Genomic DNA, 20,769 nt, shown 5'->3' with positions numbered 1-20,769 from the left:
GAAAAATTTCTGTCTGACTCCATGTAAAGAAAACAAATCACAATATACATAATAGAAAAAAGGCAATAAAGTAATACAAAATACAACAAATGAAATGCAAACTAACCTTTCCCTCACAGCAAACTAGCAGAGTCTGGGTGAGCCTTTCCAGTATTTATTTTTTGTTAGTCAGGGAGAGCAGGCAAGGATGTCAGCAGAGGATTATGGTAACATGACAAGGAACCAGTTGGTTGAGATATGCCAAGCCAAAGGACTGGGGCATGCCAACCTGACTAAAGGATAAATGATTGCAGCCTTAACCACAGCTGAATTACAGTCCAGCAACTAGGAGGACAACCACACTGGCTTGGGGATATACAACTCTCAGAAAATGGACAGTTCAACTTTGCCGCAGAGGACTTAAAAATCCATCTGGAGTTAAAGAGACTTGAACTGGAGGCCAAATGTTTGGAAATAGAATCAGCAGACAGACCGTGGCGTTTGAAGGCTGAAGAAAATGACAGACCGAGACTTCTGGAAGCCAAAGAAAATTAGAGGCACAGCCAACATAAAAAGGAGATGCTGACTCTTTTTATTTTATTTTTTATTTTATTTTATTTTACATTTGTTGACCGGGCTAGTCTGGCTGGATACATGTCCATTTTCAGCAGAGGCCCGAGGAGAAAAGCTCCACTATATACTAGTAAATCATAAAAGAACAAGAAAACAGCACAGTAAGATAACAAATTATAGGCATGTAAAGAACTATTAACATAGTAACAGAACAGAAGCAAATTCAACAAAATCTAAAATACAGTGAGGATTCCTAATCCCATATTCTTTACAAGGCAAGAATATTAAAGTTGAAGAGAGAGAGAATAGTGACTCGCCCAAGAGTCTATATAACATGTACAGTATTAACAATAATGATAAACATTTAGTACCAGGGCACTAGTTATAAAGAAACAGTTAGCACTGAAGAGCAGGACTCTTCTCCAGAGTCATGGAGATAATGCGAAAGGGAATAACTGAGCCTCCAAGGTAAAGCTGTAACTGCTGTTTCTAAATTGTCTGATACTGACTGCTTAAATTATAATACTGTTAAAATTCTTTATTTGAGTGTTTTAAGTTAACACCTGAAGCTTACAGGAAAAAGTTTTGTGAGCACAGATGCAAAGCAGAAGAAAGTGTCTATGAATATATTGCTGAGTTAAGCAATGATTTTCATAGATGGGTGAGTGGGTGTCAGGTCACCACTTTTGAATTGCTGGCGGACCTTTTGGTGAGGGAACAAGCCTTTAACACTTTGCCTGCGGATGTGAGAATCTGGTTAGCAGATACCAAATGTAATACAGCAGATAAGTTGGGGAAAAGGGAAGACCTATACCTAGCAAGCACGGCATCACTGCACAGGAAAGGGATACCCACTGCTGCACATGGGTCTAAGGGAACCCATGGTGGGCAGCCCAGACAGCCCCAACAGACTCCATCAGTAACAGTGGAAGCCACTAGTTCAGGCACATGGCCAGGATCAAGGGTTAAATGTTTTACATGTGACCAGTGAGGCCATGTAGCATATAGATGTCCATGGAGGCAAGGTGGGGAACAAAAAGTGGAAGAGCCAATAAGTGGGAATGCCAGAATACAAGCAGTAAGTTGTCTGGAGACAACAAGGGTAACAAAATACCTCAAGATGTTACAGCCTATCTTAGTAGACGGGAAACAGGCCACTGCAAAGACAGACACAACCTCTGACCTAACCATTGTAAAGCCTGCACTACTTGCTTGGGCAGTCTACTCTAGTTAGAGCTTTAGGAGGGACCCCATTCCAAATACCTTTGGCTAGGGTTCACCTTGACTGCAAGGGTGGAAAAGGAAGCCAGCAATAGTTGGGTTTGAGGCTATCCCTGCAGATGTCCTGATAGGGAATGAATCTGATAATGCAGCACCTTGTGTGCATGCAGTTACATGCAGTCAGGCTTGGAGACAAGCATTCTGGTCTTGTAGCCTGGGGGGAACCAGACAGACCGCACACTTGAAGCCAGGAATGGTGAGGTGGTTATTTCAGAGAGAGAGCTACCCTGTAGCAGTGAGACTGAAGGTATGCCACAGCTACTGGTGGGTACTAATGTCCCCTTGGACAGAGTGACTGCAAGGGCAGAGGTGAGTAGTAGTACCCAGGCTGACAGGGAGGCACCGCTCAGAGGATACCAGACTTCCCGTGGAAGCGGAGCTGGGAAGGTTACAAAGAGAGAGTTGAGACAGGCTCAGCTCTCAGACCCTACATTACAGATCTTGAGGGAGGTAGCCAGAGAGGCACCTGATTCTCAAGGAAAAGAGAAATCTGTATACTGGGACAAAGGGTTACTGTACAGACAGTGGACCTCTGAGGGAGGGTTAGAGGGTGAGAGAATATACTGTAGCAGTTGGTAGTGCCCAGAGCCTACCATCTGGCACTTCTAGCCATAGCCCATGATATTCCCTGTGCAAGTCATATGGGCATAAAGCATACCAAGAGACATATTATGCAGAACTTTTATTGGCCTGGGATTTCCAGGGATGTAACAGGCTACTGTAAGACCTGTGAGCAGTGCCAAATGGTAGTCAAGAAAGGAGGCAAGGTCAAAGCTCCTTTGGTACCTGTGCCTGTGATTGAGGAGCCATTTCAGAGGGTAGCTATGGATACTGTGAGGCTTCTGAGTACCCCAAGTTTCACAGGAAAGAAGGATATCCTAGTGGCAGCAAATTATACTACCAGATACCCTGAAACAGTGGCCCTGTCCTCCATTAAGGCAGAAAAGGTGGCAAATGATTTGTTACAGATTTTCAGCAGGGTAGATTTCCCAAAAGAAATAGTGACTGACAGAGATGCCAATTTCATGTCAGACCTGCTGGCTTGTCTGTGGAAGCACTGTGGCATAAAGCACCTAAAGACCACCCCCTACCATCCCCTAATGGTCTGGTGGAGAGGTCAAACTCTACACTAAAGACCACACTACAGGCTTTTTTTCAGACCAGTTCAAAAGGTAGTGGAACAGATATTTGTCCCATCTGTTTGCTTACAGAGAGGTTTCCAAGGAATCCACAGGGTTTTCACCCTTTGAGCTGCTGTATGGGCATAAGGTGAGAGGAACTCTAGAATAGATTTGTGATGAGTGGGAGGGTGAGTGTGAATCCTACAAGAAGTCTGTAGTGGCAAATGTCCTAAACCTCAGGACAAGGCATAGGGAACGCATGGGCCCAGGAGAACCTGGCAAAAGCCCAGCAGCAGAAAAAGGTCATGTATGACAGGAATGCTCGAGCGAGAGAGTAAGCTGTGGAGCAGCAGGTTATGGTTCTCATTCCTGTCAGACACAACAAGGTGCAGGCAGCCTGGGAGGTACCCTTCAAAGTGGTAAGGAAGGTAAGTGCTGTTAACTACATGGTAGAACTGCTAGGCAGGAGGCAGGGCCTCAACTTGTGCCATGTTAACATGATGAAACCTTAGCATGATAGGGAGGCCCTGGTGCTACATATTTGCAGTAGAAGTCAGGAGGAGTCTGAAGAGGATCTATGGCTACAGGGAGCCAACCAGCAAAATCCCAAGTAACTATGGTGGAAGCTAGGGTGGCAGGCATGGCACTGTAACGGGTTCAAAGGCAACTGCAATCTCAAGACCGTGTATGGGATAATGTATTCCCAGATAGGCTTATCCCTCTCAAGCAACTTTTCTCAAGGGTCACTTGAAAAACTAGCCTGAGTCTTTGAGAGGAAAGAAGTGTGACAAAGGGACATACTGCCAGCTCAGCTATCTGGAATTTTGTAAATAATTACATGTAATTTGTGAATATCAACATGATTCATATAAGATGCTTGTGTTACAAATGTATTAGAACTGTATGTCATGTATACTAGGTTTGTAAAGACGTGTGTTGAAAAGATATTTTATAAAGTGCTTGTGCTTAAAATGTGACCACAGCATGCCCTACTGGAATAGAACAGAAATGCACATGCACTATTCTAACTGTTTAAATGTAAATATTTTAACAGTGGAAACTGGGATACAGGAGGTTAACCTCAGTCTAGCAAATTTTAGAAAAATAACTGAAATTAAATTACTTTATAGGCTAGGCCGGAGACATGGAGTCTGTGCTGAGAGGCTTTCTGTATTGTCTTGTTAGTATTTTATTTTTTTTATGACTTCTAGCATCTGCAAAAGATCTGAGGAAAAGCCCTTGTTTGTGTATTTTAAGATGCAGATGACAAATACTGCCAGCTCCCAGCAGTGGAATACTGTCAGAAGACAAGAAATTATGTAATTCCACAAGCTATCCCAGCAGTAATATTTGAGATATTAATTTCAGAACTCTGCTAGAGAGACACAGCATTCTGTATTCTGTCTTTGACCTGACAACAACTAGAAGATCCATTCACCACATCTGCCTTGCTCTGTAAGTAAGTTTCTAGGGAAAGTACAGTTTTGTACCTACCATAAATGTAGATGTTCGAAGATCCACATTGCTGCAGTCCTTACTTATGGGTAGTCCGCTGTCCTCGGTCGGCCAGAATACCAAAGTATTAGGCTGACGTCAGTCATGGGCGCCTAGATCTGACATCAGAGCGTCAGGGTATAAAGGCGCATGACCGACGTCATATCCTCAGTCTTTTCTTGCCCCGGATGTCAGAAGGCCAAACCAGAAAGGCCACAGCCAAAAACAGAATACCTCCCAAAACATGCCCAACAACAACCATCACCTAAAGCATAGCACCAAGTCAAACTACAGAGGGAAGGAGGGAGGGTATTGACTGCAGCAATGTGGATCTTCAACGCCTACATTTATGGTAGGTACAAAACTGTACTATGTTCTTCATCTCACATTGCTGCAGTCCTTACTTATGGGTAGAATCCCAAAGCAACGGGAAAGGGAGGATGGTAAAAATCATAAAGCATTAGGGGCCGCTAAAATGCCCTGTAAAATTGCAGTGGCAAATCCAGCCCTAGACTTAGAATAAAGAGGAAGGTGGTAATGTTTAGAAAAGGTATGCACTGAACTCCAAGTAGCTGCCTCCAAAATGTCTTTTGTAGCTACCCCCTTATAAAGGCCGTAGAAGTAGCAGTAGCCCTAGTGGAATGAGGCCTGATTCCAGCAGGAATCTCCTTACCATGATGGGAATAACAGAAAGAAATACAAAACCCAATCCATTTAGAAATAGTTTGTTTTGAAACAGGTTTACCCTAAAAGAAACAAACAATTGCTGAGACTGTCTGAACTCCTTGGTTCTGCTCAAATAATAACGCAACTGCCTGTGAATATCCAAAGTATGCAAAATTTTCTCCCTTTATTTTGGGGTTTGCATAAAAAGTAGGCAAATGAATAGTTTGATTTAAGGCCACACTAGAAACAACTTTAGGCATAAAGGAAGGATTAGTACGCAAAGATACCCTATCCTTATGAAATATCAGGAAAGGCTCCACTGCCATGAGGGCCTGTAATTCAGAAACCCTTCTTGCAGAGGTAATGGCCAACAAAAAAGCAGTTTTCCATGATAAATACTTTAACTCGGCAGTAGCTGCAGGCTCAAAAGGTTGTAGAGTAAGTTTTTCCAACACAAAATTGAGATCCCAAGCAGGAGTAGGAGCTCTCGTGGGGTCTTATATTCTTTGCCCTCTAAGAAATTGCTTAAACCAAGGATGAGAGAATAAAGGAGGGTCACAATCATAGTGAGCAGAAATGGCTGCAGCATGGACCTTTATTGAGGAGAAAGACAAACCCTTGTCCAATAATTCAGTAAGATATTGAAGAGCAACACTTAAATCAGGTTTGGAGACATCAAAGTCCTTTCCTTTGCTCCAAATAAAAAATCTCCTCCATTTATCAGCGCAAACTTTCCTGGTACTAGGCCTCCTGGCCTCCAAAATAACATTCAAAACTTGTTGTGGAAGCTGAGACCCTCCAGAGTCTAAAACAGAATATGCCAGGCTGTTAGATGCAGAGACTGAATCTTGACATTGAGGAAGTGACTGTTCTCTTGTGACAAAAGGTGCGGAATCAAAGGCAGAGGCCACGGAGGTTCTCGTACTAAACTCCTTAGTAGTGGGTACCAGTGTTGTCGAGGCCAATCCGGTGCTATCAAAATCATGGTTGGCTTGTCTTGTCTAGCCTTCAAAAGTACCTTGGGAAGAAGAGGCAGAGGTGGAAAGGCATATACATGCAGATTGTTCCAACTGAAAGATAGAGCGTCCACCTTCCAAGCTGTGTGATGAAACATTTTTGTGCAAAACTTTGGCAACTGGTAATTTAGTGGAGAAGCGAACAGATCTATGTCTGGAGTTCCCCATAACACTGTCAACTGTTGAAATACATGAGGATCCAATTTCCACTCGTGAGGATCCACTATTTGTCTGCTCAATACATCTGCTAAGGAGTTCTGTGCTCCTGGTAGAAACCTTGCCTGAAGATTGAGGTGTAGATTGAGAGCAGTTTCCCACAGAATCATCGCTTGCCTGCAAAGAGGGTAAGAATGGGTTCCCCCGCTTGTTGATGTACCACATGACAGTAGTGTTGTCTGTTTGAATCAACACCTGCCCTGGACGGCAATCTTTGAAAGCCATCAATGCAAACTGGACTGCTAACATTTCCTTCAAGTTGATATGCAAATATTGGAGTTTGACAAGCCACGTGTTTTGCACCCATTTTCCATTGAGGTGTGCTCCCCAAGCCTTGTCCGAGGCATCTGTCGTTAGAATCTGCCTCTGGCTGGGTCACAGAGAGTCCCTTGTTTAGGTGACATTCCTGAGCCCACCACAAAAACTCCTTCTGAATGCAAGGTATTATCTGAATGACAGTGTCTAGATCTTGGCAGTGCTGTGTCCACACATTTTTGAGATACCATTGAAGCTTCCTCATATGCAATTTGGCATTGGGAAGCACCAGAATACAAGATGCCATGAACCCCAAGGCTTGAAGGACTGTCCTTGCAGTCAGCCTGGACCGTAGAGACATTTGCTGGAAATAAAGAGAAAGGCTTTTGTTTGTCCGGGTCAAAAGCCATCTGGGAAGCTGTATTCAGTCTCACACCCAGAAAGCACATGTCCTGAGAGGGTACTAGACTGGACTTTGTTTCGACAGAATACCCTAGGCATCTTAACACTGCCATCACATACTGTAGATGATGAAGAAGTTCGAATCAGACAGTCGTCCAAATAAGGATAAATCTGTATTCCTCTTAGTCTGAAAAATGCTATCACTGGAGCCAGAACCTTTGTGAACACTCTGGGCAGTAGATAAGCCAAAGGGCAATGCAGAGAACTGATAATGTAAATTTCCAGCCCAACGCAGGTACCTCCTGCAACTGGGCCTGATAGGAACATGAAGGTAAGCCTCTTTGAGATCCAGAGTAACCATCCAGTGATCTTTTCCCAACAGAGGTAAAAGCTGTTGTAAAGTCAGCATCTTGAACTTTGGAATGTCCAGGTAAGTGTTGAGGATAGATAAATCCAAAATTGGTCTCCACGTGTTTCCTTTCTTTGAACTAGAAACAGGATAAAATCCTAGGCCCACTTCTGACAGAGGAACTGGCTGTATAGCTCCTATTTGAAGAAGTAAAGAAATTTGTCTGTGAGCCTCTATCCTTCCTGGCATGCCTTTGAAAGGAGGCATGGTATGGAAATAGAACTTGTAACCTCGGTTTATAATGTCCAATACCCATTTGTCCTGGGTGACTAAATGCCAATTTTGCTTGAAAAGAGCCAACTTTCCTCCCAAAGGAGCTGCCAGGCAAGAGGAATCTGGCAGCTGAAAATGCAGGTCATTGGGCCTGTTTACGAAAAGGACTGGCCCCTGCCCTCACCAGCAGATTGAGCCGGGAACTCCATTGTCTCGGCCTGAAGGTACTCTGAGCTCTGCCCTACCACGAGATCAGAAGAAGGGCTTGGAGGTTGTACCTGCAAAAATCTAAGACTGACTCCACAGGAGGAGACTGCAAAGGGGCATCCAGAATTTAGACTTAACATGCTCAGACAAATTCTGATCCTTAAGCCAGGCGAATAACTGAACCAGTGGCAGCCACCCTAGAAGAAGCCTGTAAAGCATCAAAACCACATTGCAAAGAGTGCTTACCCACCTGTTCAGAAACATGCACCATATTCCTGCAATTCTTTACACTCTATGCCCTCTGCCAAAGCATCCACTTTAGATCTTAGCTGAGAAAGGAGGAAATTCCGATACTTCAACATATGAAACTGGCAGTTCAAAGCTCTCATTGCTAAAGTAGAAGAGGTATACACCTTCTTACCCCATCTATCCAAAGCTCTAGCTTCCTTATCCAGAGGAACCGGATTCTTAACAGAGGCTTGAACACCCTTAGGCCCCTGACTAATATCTTATACAGATATTTATGAGCCTCAGGCACCCTGTAATACCTGTCCGGTTTAACTGGGGCAGGAGGAAGCTCCGAAAACATCTGAAACAACATCCAAAACCGGAGGTATAGCTAAGGGTCTATGCTGTGATAAAACAAGAACTCCCTAAGCCTCTTCCGGGAATCAGAGTAATCCTGTCCCTCCCACTTAAAATGCTCCCTCATGGAATGGAGAGTTTCTGAAAATGAAAAATCCTCTGAGGAGAAGCAGAAGGAGTGGAATCCTGCATCAGAATCAGAATAAGGAGGGAAATCTTGAATGTCCTCAGTAGAAGACTCTGAATCATCTGAGGCCTGCTCCAAACTTTCCAACTCTGGCTCCATCCTGGGCCTCTTATCAGGAGGGGCATAGAACCTCTAATTAAAGTAATCAAATCCTCTGCCATTTTAAGCATGTGCTTTTAGGCACAGACCCTGAAGAACCAGAACTGACACCAGAGGAAGGCAAAACAGACCTGCCCTTAGAAGGAGCCTTAGAAACAGTAGCAGAAGGCCTAACCACCTTAGGCATAGAAGGGGAATAGTAACCTGAGAGGCCCTTCAGCCTGGCCTGCCTCCTGAGAGGCCACATCTTGTAAAATCAAAGTTTCCTGGGACTCAACAGAAACTTCAGGATCCACCTGTTCAGCTGTAGCTTAGGTCCAGGCTTTAAAGATTAGTAGAAGCAGGAACATCCGACGGCATATTATAGTTACACCTCTTGCCAAAGACTAACCTAGCGCAATCTAACCTCCGCTTTAGTGCGCTTATTAAACCTAGCCGTCCCAAACGGTAATCCCTATGCGGTATCTGTTTCCACAAGAAATACAATTATTCACTTTTTCTGACATCCGTAAGTAACTGAGGCAAGAAAAACAAAAATATTCAACGGGTACTTAGAACTTGGTATCGGTCTGAAACTCCTGCAACTCTGCTTCTGCATCGACCATGCGGCAAAGATATGACGCCGGTTTATACCCTGACGCCTGATGTCAGATCTAGGCACCCATGACCGACGCCAGGACTGCAGCAATGTGAGATGAAGAACATCAGTATAATACTCTTAGATTCAGTCAGGAATATAGTGAACATAGTTTAGATGTTTTTCTTTATTTATTTGAGACTGTCCTGCAATGCTGTTTTAAATACTTCCTGTGGTTTTGAACTCTGCTGTCACTGTGAATATATACTGTGAATATATACTGAGTATTTTCTTGTTCTGCATCTGGAAATACTGTGAGTGTACTTGTCATTCTCCCAGTGTACATCCCTCACCCGTACCAGTGGTGAGAATTGAGGCTCCTTGATTACTGGTCCAGTGGTGGGTCATCAAACTGAGCATGACATGACAGAAACCTCAGGAAAGTTCTGGAAAGAGCACATCAAGTGAATCTTCAGCTGAATCCTTAGAAGTGCAACTTCAGGTTATGAGAACTTAGTTATGTTGGTCATTTGTTTACCAGTTCAGGCTTATGACCAGACCCTTCTAAGCAAATAGCTATTCTTTAGATGCCAGCTCCAGAAAATGTTCAAGCCCTTCAACGTTTTCTTGGCATGGTTAACTACCTAGGCAAGTTCATTACACACTTGAGCCAACTAGCAGCACCACTCAGAGAGGTGACACGTAAAGATGTATCTTGGCCATGGTTGGAACAACACCAGAGAGCCTTTGATGTCCTGAAACAGAGAACTGCCAGTCCACCAACTCTCAGACATTATGATTTTCACAAACCAGATACTCTTTCCTGTGATGCTTCGAACTTTGGTCTTGGTGCAGTCATTCTTCAAGAGGGTCAACCTGTTGCCTATGCATCCAGAACTCTAACCCAAACTGAAATCACACTCACACCTCACATCTCATTGGCTGTGCTCTTGTTCTAAACCTGATTAACAACTTCACTAATACATGTCTTGCTACACAAACTGCTGTTTAGCCAAGTATCTATGTCTCATAGCATTTGAATGTTTAAGCATTGTGAATTATGAGATCTGACTGTAGTCTATGTTCACATTTTCTGATACATCTTTGCCAATCAGATGTAATGCCTGCACATTGTGTATATTGATATCTGCCTGTATTATTTGTCTATATTTTTTTAAACATGTCTGCCTGAGTTTAACACATAGTGATGTATATACTGTCTCTTTTTTGGTATGTGGAGCTTTTCTCCCCGGGCCTCTGCTGAAAATGGACATATATCCAGTCGGACTATCCTGGTTAACAAATGTAAAATAAATAAATAAATGCAGTATGCTCAGATAGAGAAAGAGCTTCTGGTAATTGTGTTTGCATGTTGGAAGTTCCATGATTATATTTATGGTAGACCTATCCAGATTAAAACAGATCACCAACCTCTAGTCACTATTTTGAGAAAGCCTATGCAATCAGTTCCACCCAGACTGCAGCTTATGATGCTGAGATTGCAAAAGTACAATTTCAGTCTTGTCTACACTAAAGGCAAACTTCTTTATCTTGCTGATACTTTATCCATATCACCTAGAAATATCACTGAACAGGATGAAAATCGAGTTGCTCTTCCAGTTGTTGATTTTGAAGTCATGGAAGTGAGAAATTGTTCTTCCACATGTCTTGATGAGCTTAGAAATCATACAGCCACAGATCCTGTTTTACAGAAGCTCACCCACTTTATCAGTCAAGGATGGCCATCAAAGCAATCTAGTTTACCTCAAGAAGTGCAACCTTATTTTCCTTACAGAGATGAGATTTTGTCTGACAACAGTATCATCATGAAAGGTCCAAAAGTGATTGTTCCAAAGTCCTTGCAACTACAGTAAATTGCTATCTTGCATTGTGGCCACCCAGAAACTGATTCTACTAAAAGAAGGACGAGAGGACTAGTATTTTGGCCTTCTATGTCATAAGACATTGAGAGAGTACTTTCATCTTGTTCTGTATGTAATAGTACAAAGCAACATCAACAGATCACTTCAGCTAAACCAGATTCCTGAACTACCTTGCTCGACAGAAGCCACTGACATTTTTGAATGGAATGGTCAACATTACTTAGTGTTAGTAGATTCTTATTCCAATTGGTTTGAGACTGACTTACTTCCTAATCTAACGTCCAGTACTATTATTATTAAGATGAAGTGTCATTTTGCAGTCCATGTCAGCCTGCACAAAGTTATTTCTGACAATGGCACACAGTTTACTAGCCAGCAATTCAAAAGATTTGCTAAAGTGTGGGACTTTATTCATGTTACAAGTAGTCCTGAGTACCTACAGTCAAATGGTTTGGCAAAACGTGCAGTTCAAAGTGCGAAGCAGTTACTTGAGAAGTCAAAATGAGACAATAGTGATGTTTTCCTCATTCTCTTGAATCTCAGAAATATTCCTCGTGATAAACATCTTGGTTCATCTACACAGAGACTTCTGTCAAGACAAACCAAAATTACATTACCAGTCAGCAGTAGTTTACTGGTTCCAAGTGCTAAGAATAACAGATCAGTGAAAGCCCATCTGTTAAAGAAACACCTATCCCATAAGTCTTATTACAACAAATCCAGCAAACCACTCAATCCATTACGGGAAGGAGAGACAGTGAGAATACAAACATGCAAAGATTATGATCGGACTGGAACCATGAAGAGTATTTGTCCAGAGCAGAGATTGTACACTGTGGAATTGGAATCACAAGGAGCAGAGTTTAGGCAGAATCTGAAACATCTGATGCTGGTGTCCGAGCCTGTACCACAGCACCTAGCCTGTGAGAAAGACTCTTTATCTTAGAGTGAGTTATCTAGCGTTCCAGTTCCAGAGGACGTTCCAGTAAATATCCCTGTTCCTGAGATAAATCCCAAAGTTTCTGATATGAGTTGTTCACCAAAAAGTGTCCCTGTCACTAAACCCAGTGCTGATTACTATATTACAAGATCAGGATGTATTTCCAGACCATGTTACAGACACACGGCAACTTGGACATGAACATTGTGATTGTTTCTAATGCCTACATTATTGCTTGTCTTATTCCAATATCATTTCATAGAGGGCAATCTATTTAAGAGGGAGGGCATAGATCAATATGTGTATATAGCTCTAAGAAGCTTTCTAGGGGCTTGCACAAATGTAAAAATACTGAGCATGCGTAAGCCTGACTGCCATTTTGTAGGAAGCTGTTGAGATGTAAGCATGTACATCTGTGTAGTCTGTCTGTTAATCATTAGTTTATAGTTTGTTATCCTGCGATCCATCCTGATGTGTTTCTGTGTAATAAAGCATATAAACTAACTACCCTGCCTGTTCGTCATCTAAACTAGAGAGGGACGGGCGATACATGGTAACTCAAATCCTGCTAATCTAGTAATGTTCTAAGTTTATAAGGGCAATATTTGAAATTTTTCACTACTTTTGGGCCTTTGTTACCCAATTATTTAAAGCTCTGTAGAATTTTCTTGAACTGAAAGGATGAGAGGCATGCATCTATGAGAATCACATTTGGTTGAATTTAATCTTTACATAGTGTAAGTATATAGGAGTATGCAGGAAAAGAAATGGTCGACTGAAAAGGTGATGGTTTTGAAAATGTGCAAGCCTACATAATAGCAAGTAGTATGCATGTAAGGCAGTTCACGAGTTAGGGTCAGTGTTAGGTAAGGGGACAGATTTAGTGTAAAGGGATTTTAGTAATGTAATGTGTAGGGTTACAGTTAGGGGCAGGAATAGGGCTAGGATTAGCACACCTGAGTAAGGAGGTGTGAAGTCCTGTGCCCTTCTTACTCAGGTGCACTAATCCTAACCTCTACTCCTGCCCCTACCCATGACTCTACACATTACATTACTAAAACCCTTTCTCTAACAGTACCATTTCTCCGACCAAACTTGATATGGGTTTTGTAGCTGTTCTTTACTGATAATGGAAGAGAAATTGTAAGTGTTTTCTGATCCTTTCATTTCGTATGTCACACATTTGTGTTTTCGCTGTGTTATGGTCACTCATTTTGTGTTTCTCACACTGGGGTGTGTGTGTGTGTGAGTGTGTGTGAGTGTGTGTGTGCACACACACATACATGCATAAATGTAACCAATGTAGTATACACTCCACTAAAGCATATGGTTTACTATCATATTTCAGAATCGAACTCCGTCGACTGCACTTTTGTTGAACATGGAAATTCGAAAACGGTAATGTCGAACAACAACAGCCAATCTAGGAATGGTTTTAACATGGGTTGAGATATGTGTTCACTGTTATTGCCGAGCTACAAACCTTTCCCCTATCTCGACCCATGTTAAAACCCGTTCCTAGGTTGGCTTTTGGTGTTCGAAATTACCATTTTCGAATTTCCGTGTTTGACAAAAGTGCAGTAGACGGAGTTCGATTCGGAAATATGATAGTAGGCCGAGTATATATATATATATATATATATATATATATATATATGGGTATGTATCACTTCACCTAAAACTCATTTCACCTAAACTCATTTCACCAAGACCAAATCACCTAAAGTTCATTTCATCTAAAATTAATTTCACCTAAAACTCATTTCACTGATAAATAGTACTCTAAAGCAAGTCAGTGGTATATGTCCTTTTCCCCACTGTAGTGCGACCCTGGTGTTAGTATATATATATATATATATATATATATATATATATATATATATATATATAAAGGGGGGGTGTGGAGGGTGCAGCCCCCCACATTGGGGGATGTGGGGGGTGTAGCCCGCCACCTAGTTGGCTTTTACCAAATAATGTAAAACAAAACCAGACACCGTAAAACCAAACTAAGTGGGGGCTTCGCCCCCACACCCCCCCAATTATATATACTAACACCAGGATTGCAGTACAGTGGGGGAAAAGGACATATACCTTTGACTTGCCTTACTGTACTACTTGTCAGTGAAATTAGTTTTAGGTGAAATGAACTTTAGGTGATTTGGTCTTGGTGAAATGAGTTTAGGTGAAATGAGTTTTAGGTGAAGTGATATGTATCCATATATATATATATATATATATATATATATACATTTACATGTGTGTGTGTGTGTGTGTGTGTGTATATATATAATGCTGAAGACCACAATATTAAGGGCAGAGCTTTGTCTGCAGATACCTAGGGCAACATGGAGCTGACTGGAGTATTAAATGACGTTCATTAAGAATATCATCTAGCACTGACAATGCATCTGTGAGGCCATGGAGTCCACAGATGATGTCATGATGGGACTCAGTCTGATGATGGCACACATCACTGCCACATCCACCTCCACCTCTACCTTCATCAGAGGAGTGCATATTCCACAGTCACTGTCTTGTCCAGTTGTGTTGTGTTTCTTCAAGAATAGGTTTGTACATGGGGTGGTCATATTCAAAGGCTATCACAGGGTGCACAATCCAGACAAATAACAGTTGCAGTATGGCATTCTGCCACCCCAAGTCATGTGTGGTAACAAATGTCTCCAGGGCAAGACACCTCACCAGTGGACTCCATCTAGGTCAGACTCCCACAGCACCTTATCATCACTGTCAAATGAGGCCACTACACATGCCACCAGATCACAAAGTCACAGCAACCCAGTTAGACGAGGACACAAGTACTCTCTGCCTGGAGACTCCTCATCTCCTGTGTTCCAGTGATATGCACCCATCGACTCATGTTGTTCTGACAGCCATGTGGCATTTTATACCTTGGCACCTGTACACAAAATGAAGACTGTGACCATCTCCACTCTCTCTACTTTGAGGTGTATGTGGCAATGTCTGGTGCACAGGGTATATGTATATGTGCTGCCAAAGCAAGGGTGACTCAACCATGCACTGCCCAGTATAGCCTTTATGTACCACTGAACATTTAAGTTAACAGGCAGATAGACAGATCTTACTTAATCAGAAAAAAAATATTTCCACCACTCCAAAAGATTGCTGCTGTTACTGTTCTTGATTCTACTTTCATTTCAGGAAGGCTGCTGTAATCATCTGCTTTTTCTATAAAATGTACTTCCCTGTGTTTCCCTTAAGGTCATATTACGTTGTCTTATTTCTGCACATTTCCTTGTTTTAGAATATGGATCCCAGTTGCACTCTATAGCTTCCCATTTAAAAAAAAAGTCCACACCCCAAGCCTTGTAACCATCAAGCCTCCCCAGTGAGATTTGAACCCATTCATTGCTCCACAGAGGGAAGTCTTCCATAACAATAAAGGCATATCTAGCAGCACAGTAGTCACTTAAGTAACCAAGAACTACTTGTACCCTCATCAGTATCCCAAATATGAAGATACTTGCGTCCTCATCTGCATCCTGGCTATGAGGAGATTTTATTATGGCTCTAACTCCACCTCCTGGGCAGGGGGATAAGTGAATCATGCACACCCACTATGAAGGCTACCACCCATTGGTGAACTTAACACACACACACACACCCCCGCAGGCTGCATAATTTGCATTTCTAACCTATCCATTGACGGGAATGGTACATTCTGTGGTCAGCTTTGCCCCTCCCAAAAAAAAGAGTGGGCATGCTCATCCTCATCTGAGTGCTCTATCAGTCACCAGAGCTGTTCTGTTATTCAATCCTCGGTTGCCTGGGCTGCAGTCAAGCCTTTACCCCTCTATGCCATCAGAGCTGCCTTTTTTTAAAGCTTTTGTTGTGTTCTTGCATCAGTGCATCTTTCTTCAAAATGACATATGCTAAACTTTCCTAATCTTTCTTTATACATTACTGGTTCAAACCATGCAATGCTAATACTCTCTCTCTTTTTTTTTTTAACCTCTTTCTACTGACTGCTTTGCAGAGGATTTTGCAACTAATGTTAAAAGGTTTTGACATTTTTTCTCCCTCTAACAAGTTATATTTCCAGATGTACTGGCACATTCAAAATGAAAACTCAGGGATTGATTACTGGCAATCAGTTACAAAGCAGCCTTCCTTAGACTGTGTTCCTAGGTGCAAAGCCGGTGAAGCACCTACGAGTTTTTATGTGAAAATTTTCTTCTGTATACTGTTTTATTTGCCACAACATTTAAATACAGAAAACCTAACTTCTGTATACAAAGACACAGAGCAGTGCTAATCATTGAAGTCATTAATGCAGAAATGTAACTACAGCCTCATGACAAGTAGCTAGTTCAGAATCAAAATCAATGGCTTGTGGTGGTTAGCACTTTGCAATGTCACTAGCAATCTTTGAATATTCCATAGTGTTCTGAGGGCTGACATTTTAACACCATAACATATTTATGTGTTTATAATCTTTACATCTCTCATGCTGAGCAAAATAAGTAGGCTTTTATGCTAAAACCAAATGCTTAGAAAATATTACAGTCCATAAATTAGTAATGACATTTCAACCTGGATTTTCATTCTACTTTTATTGGATGATATATATGCAAATGGTTTAAGATTTGCTTCTAGCATTTTCAAGACAACACACCTGGATTACCAGTTAAGTACTGCAAACAGCATGCACATTGCTTAAAGACAAGGAAATGGCTTCATCTTAAACAAGTGCCTATTATTTTGCACTTAACCTTTAAATTGAAAAAAGGAGACCAGTTCTTGAGAAATAAATCTGACTTTAACACTTGCTATTGTACGTTTATCAGGCAGAACACAAATCATATTACGTATGTGTCTGCTGAGAAGTGAATGACATGAAACCAAGCAGCTCAATGTCTACACAGGCCTACTAGAAGTTCCTGCGAATATATGAATATATCTTTAAAACAGTATGAAAGTTTCTAGTGGTATTCAGATGAAACATTGGCAGGGCATTCAGTCACATAAAACATTCTACTTGTAAATTCAAATATAAAGACAATCAAACAACTCCATCAAGTTAAGAGTAAAATTTCAAGTGTTGGTACTAGGTGGGGATCAATCACATACTTATTTCAGAAAATGTCACTTTTATGGAAACCTACACATAACATTTAGTTTTACTGTAATTACAATTCATCACACATAGTTCTGAATGATTACTGCATTTCTTACCATGACAGAAGTCATACACTGATTATATTAAACAGATATTATAATACCTTTTAGAGTACCATAATGTAATGCCTACACAGGCATGCAATTGATATGGTACAAGTTGTTTCATCACAGACATATTTCGTCTAAAGTGAAACTACGTAAAATGTGATCTAATACTCAGTCTAAAACATATTTGGTCTAATCACGTTTGATATAAAGTCTAGTATGCTACACAAGCAATAATGCCTGAGGGTGTGTGTTAATATGTAATTAATGCCCGCCCAGGGGTGTTATGAGGCCCAATGCCACAGGCAGAGGGCCTCTACACCCCTGGAAGGGCGTTAATTACACATTAACACACACCCTGGAGGGCATTATTGCGCTTAGACAATGGGCTCGCTGTAAAATTGTTGTGTTTTACTTGCTTATTTGTTTTTTTTTTTTTTTTTTAAGCACTATATTATTTTTTATATATTTTTAATGTAAAATAGTTCCTCTGCCTACTGTTTCAAACTTGCTGTAGTATATGTTAATGGTGTTGGAGGAGGCATTTTACATTAAATCTATATATAAAAACTATATAAACTGTTAAAAAAAATAAGCAAGTGAAACAACACACAGCCCATTCTCTCTCCCATACACAGATGGAGTCCCTTCTGCTTTCACACACATACAAATACACACACAGCCTCCTCTGCTTTCATACACACATTCAGACTCACTCTCTCTCGATCTCTCTCACACACAGTCTCCTCTGATTACATATATGCATTCACTCACACTTCACTCGCTTTCAATCTCACTCTCTCCATTCTAACACACACGCTGTATTTTCTTTTTTTATTTTACACTCGCTAAACAGCAAAAGCACTGCTTAGCAAGTGTAAAATAACGGCTCGCTCACTGTCACTTGCATGCAGGCATACACTCATACACAGATATACACACACACTTATCTATTGTTTTTTTTAAAATATTTTACACTCACTAACCAGCAAAAACGCTGCTTAGCGAGCGTAAAATAACGGCAGCCGTCCCGTTTTTTTTCGGTCCGAGCGCCACGGTGGCTTGATAAGCTGCCGTGAAGCGGTGGACTCCTTTTTCACCGGGCATTACTTGTACATTAATACCCTGCTAGAGAACGCTCGTTCTCCAATCAGGGTATTGATGTACAGTTTGCCCATTGTCTAAACAGAACTAATGCTGGTGTCACTTAGGGTGTCAAGAAAGGTAGAAATTACAAAGCAAATTAGTGGAGTGTACTAACTGTACCTTGCTAATCCCTCCCACAAGTTTGTGAATCAGCAAAAAATTGCTGTGTGTGGTGTTTTCTCTTTTCTCTGTGATTGTGCAATCGTGAAGTTAGTATACTTGATTAAGGAGGTATTTTGAATTAGTAATTGCTGTTTATGAAATTTTAGGTGTAATATGATTCAACTAAATGTGGTTTAGATGAAATTTTTACTTTTTGTGTTTAGATGAAAAGTTTCTTATATGCAATGTAATACACCCAAATGTGTGCGACTGTGTGTGTGTGTAAGGCAACATCTCAAACACAGTCTGACATTTGTTAGTAAAAGTTTCGGAGAATGATACTTGGATACACTTGTACTGCAATCTGAGGTGTAAGGATTTTCAAACACACATCTGTTGAAGCAGAAGTTGTGGGGATCCATTTTTGTTACTTGCCAGTTCTGGGTCATATCATGCTGTCATATTACAAGGAAAGAATGACACTTTTATGGACAAATATACCTGATTTCAGAACTCATACTATGCCAACTCACTATATATATTTTCTAGATACACAGTCCCCCCCCCCGAGTGCTGAAACATTTTATTATTTAGCAGAAATTTACACATCTCCCCATAATGCCTTGATAAATCTGAGGTAAATATTCTACAGATGTTTATGTTTGAGATGTATATGTATGTATGTATGTAGACAGAGTTTTGCCAGAGTCATTCTGGTTGGATTTTACTAAGCATGTGCTGAGGAGTAGCTAACCATTTGTTTTTCCCCAAGGGAAGTAATTTATTCATTCATTTTATAACCAAATAATAATAAGTTTTACAGACTGCCTGTTGGTATATGTACAGATGACAAAGTATCTTAAACCCTGTCTGAGATTCCTTAGTAACACTTACAGGGAATATCAGCTGTGCACCCAGGTACATACTGCAATTAAGACTGTGATTTCAGGTGTGAAGATTTATAAGTAGCTCCAGGTTTGCTATACATACTTCTCAGTACTGCATTTTTTTAGCTGGCATACTTATACAGAAAGGTAAAAGACTATCATTATGGGCACTGTCCAATTTGTTGATATAGCATCCATCAAGATGTGTCCTTCGGTGTAAACCAGATAATGCATTTGTGCTGCACCCACTCTCCAGTAGAGGCCATAAGGAAATCAAGTTAACAGCCCTCACACATGGGAAGAAGTAGCTATCCTTCACCCTTCCTGGCTTACAAATCTGTCTTTAAAAACAGACTCGCTAGCATCACAGCAGGAATCTAGCTAATGGTCTCTTGACTACATATTTATTTGATATTTTATTTATGCTTACTCACTCCTGTGTAAAGCTATGTGAAATACTTAAAAACAAATTTGTTTTAAATCTATACATAGTAAAGCACACAAAACACCATGGAAACAAGTGATGCTACTGAGAATGATGCACATTTATCACACCTAGGTTGCTGCTATAATGCGATGTTCAAATGCAGAAAGCTGTGCACATAAAGCATACTTAAGACATTTTAAGTGGAGTATTCTGCATAACATCAGTAAATCTACTTTGTACAAAATGTATTATTGCAAAAAATTCAGTGTCAGAACTATTAAAAATAAATATCTGTCACCTCAGAACACATGAGTAAGCAGAATATCAATCAAAATAAACAACCTTGGCTCCTGATGGTTCTCACTGTTAAAGTGACACCCTGACCCCATGTGCAAAAAATGGGAAAAAGGAGTTGTGGATGGATATATGGATAGCAAAGAACTGTACCTATGTTCAATAATTTCAAAACCAATTAACATTTGAAAAATTGAGCATCGTATCAACTAGAAGATTAATATTCAAAACATTTCTGAATAAGACAACTGTACTTACGTTCAGCAACTTGTAGAACAGGGAAACCCAAGTAAAAGCTGAACTCCACCAAGCTGAGCAACCTAAGAAGGTCACTTACATCAGCACCAAGAATAAAAGTGGATTGATCGTTAATGGCAAATGTGATATTCACAGGACCTTTCCTTAGTCTCTCTGGGTCGGACATGTACATAGTTACATTCAAGACCTAAAAGAGGATAGATCTTTATTAATATGTTGAAAAATATATGAGTATCACCTGCATTAACATGCAACAGGTCCTTAACTTCATGATGACTACTACTTATGCTTAGAAATAATCCAAAGCTTTATAGCTTACTTAAATCTTGCGTTTCCAAAAATGTGAT

The 20,769-nt window shown here is 40.9% G+C and overlaps 1 protein-coding gene across 5 annotated transcripts in view; it reads right to left on the bottom strand.

Moving 5' to 3' along the window:
• KIAA1549 (KIAA1549 ortholog) overlaps nt 1-20,769 on the bottom strand; it is a 2,575,340-nt gene that overhangs the window by 1,530,606 nt on the left and 1,023,965 nt on the right. For all 5 annotated transcript variants that reach the window (XM_044088205.1, XM_044088206.1, XM_044088207.1 and 2 more), the window contains exon 6: nt 20,423-20,609. In XM_044088205.1, the coding sequence (XP_043944140.1) occupies nt 20,423-20,609 (187 nt within the window). The remainder of the gene's footprint in view (nt 1-20,422; nt 20,610-20,769) is intronic.

This window comes from Protopterus annectens, chromosome 11.part0, assembly GCF_019279795.1.
Source record: "Protopterus annectens isolate FY-2018-M chromosome 11.part0, PAN1.0, whole genome shotgun sequence".
In the NCBI taxonomy this organism is placed as follows: domain Eukaryota; kingdom Metazoa; phylum Chordata; order Ceratodontiformes; family Protopteridae; genus Protopterus; species Protopterus annectens.
This window is presented reverse-complemented; position numbering and strand designations above follow the sequence as displayed.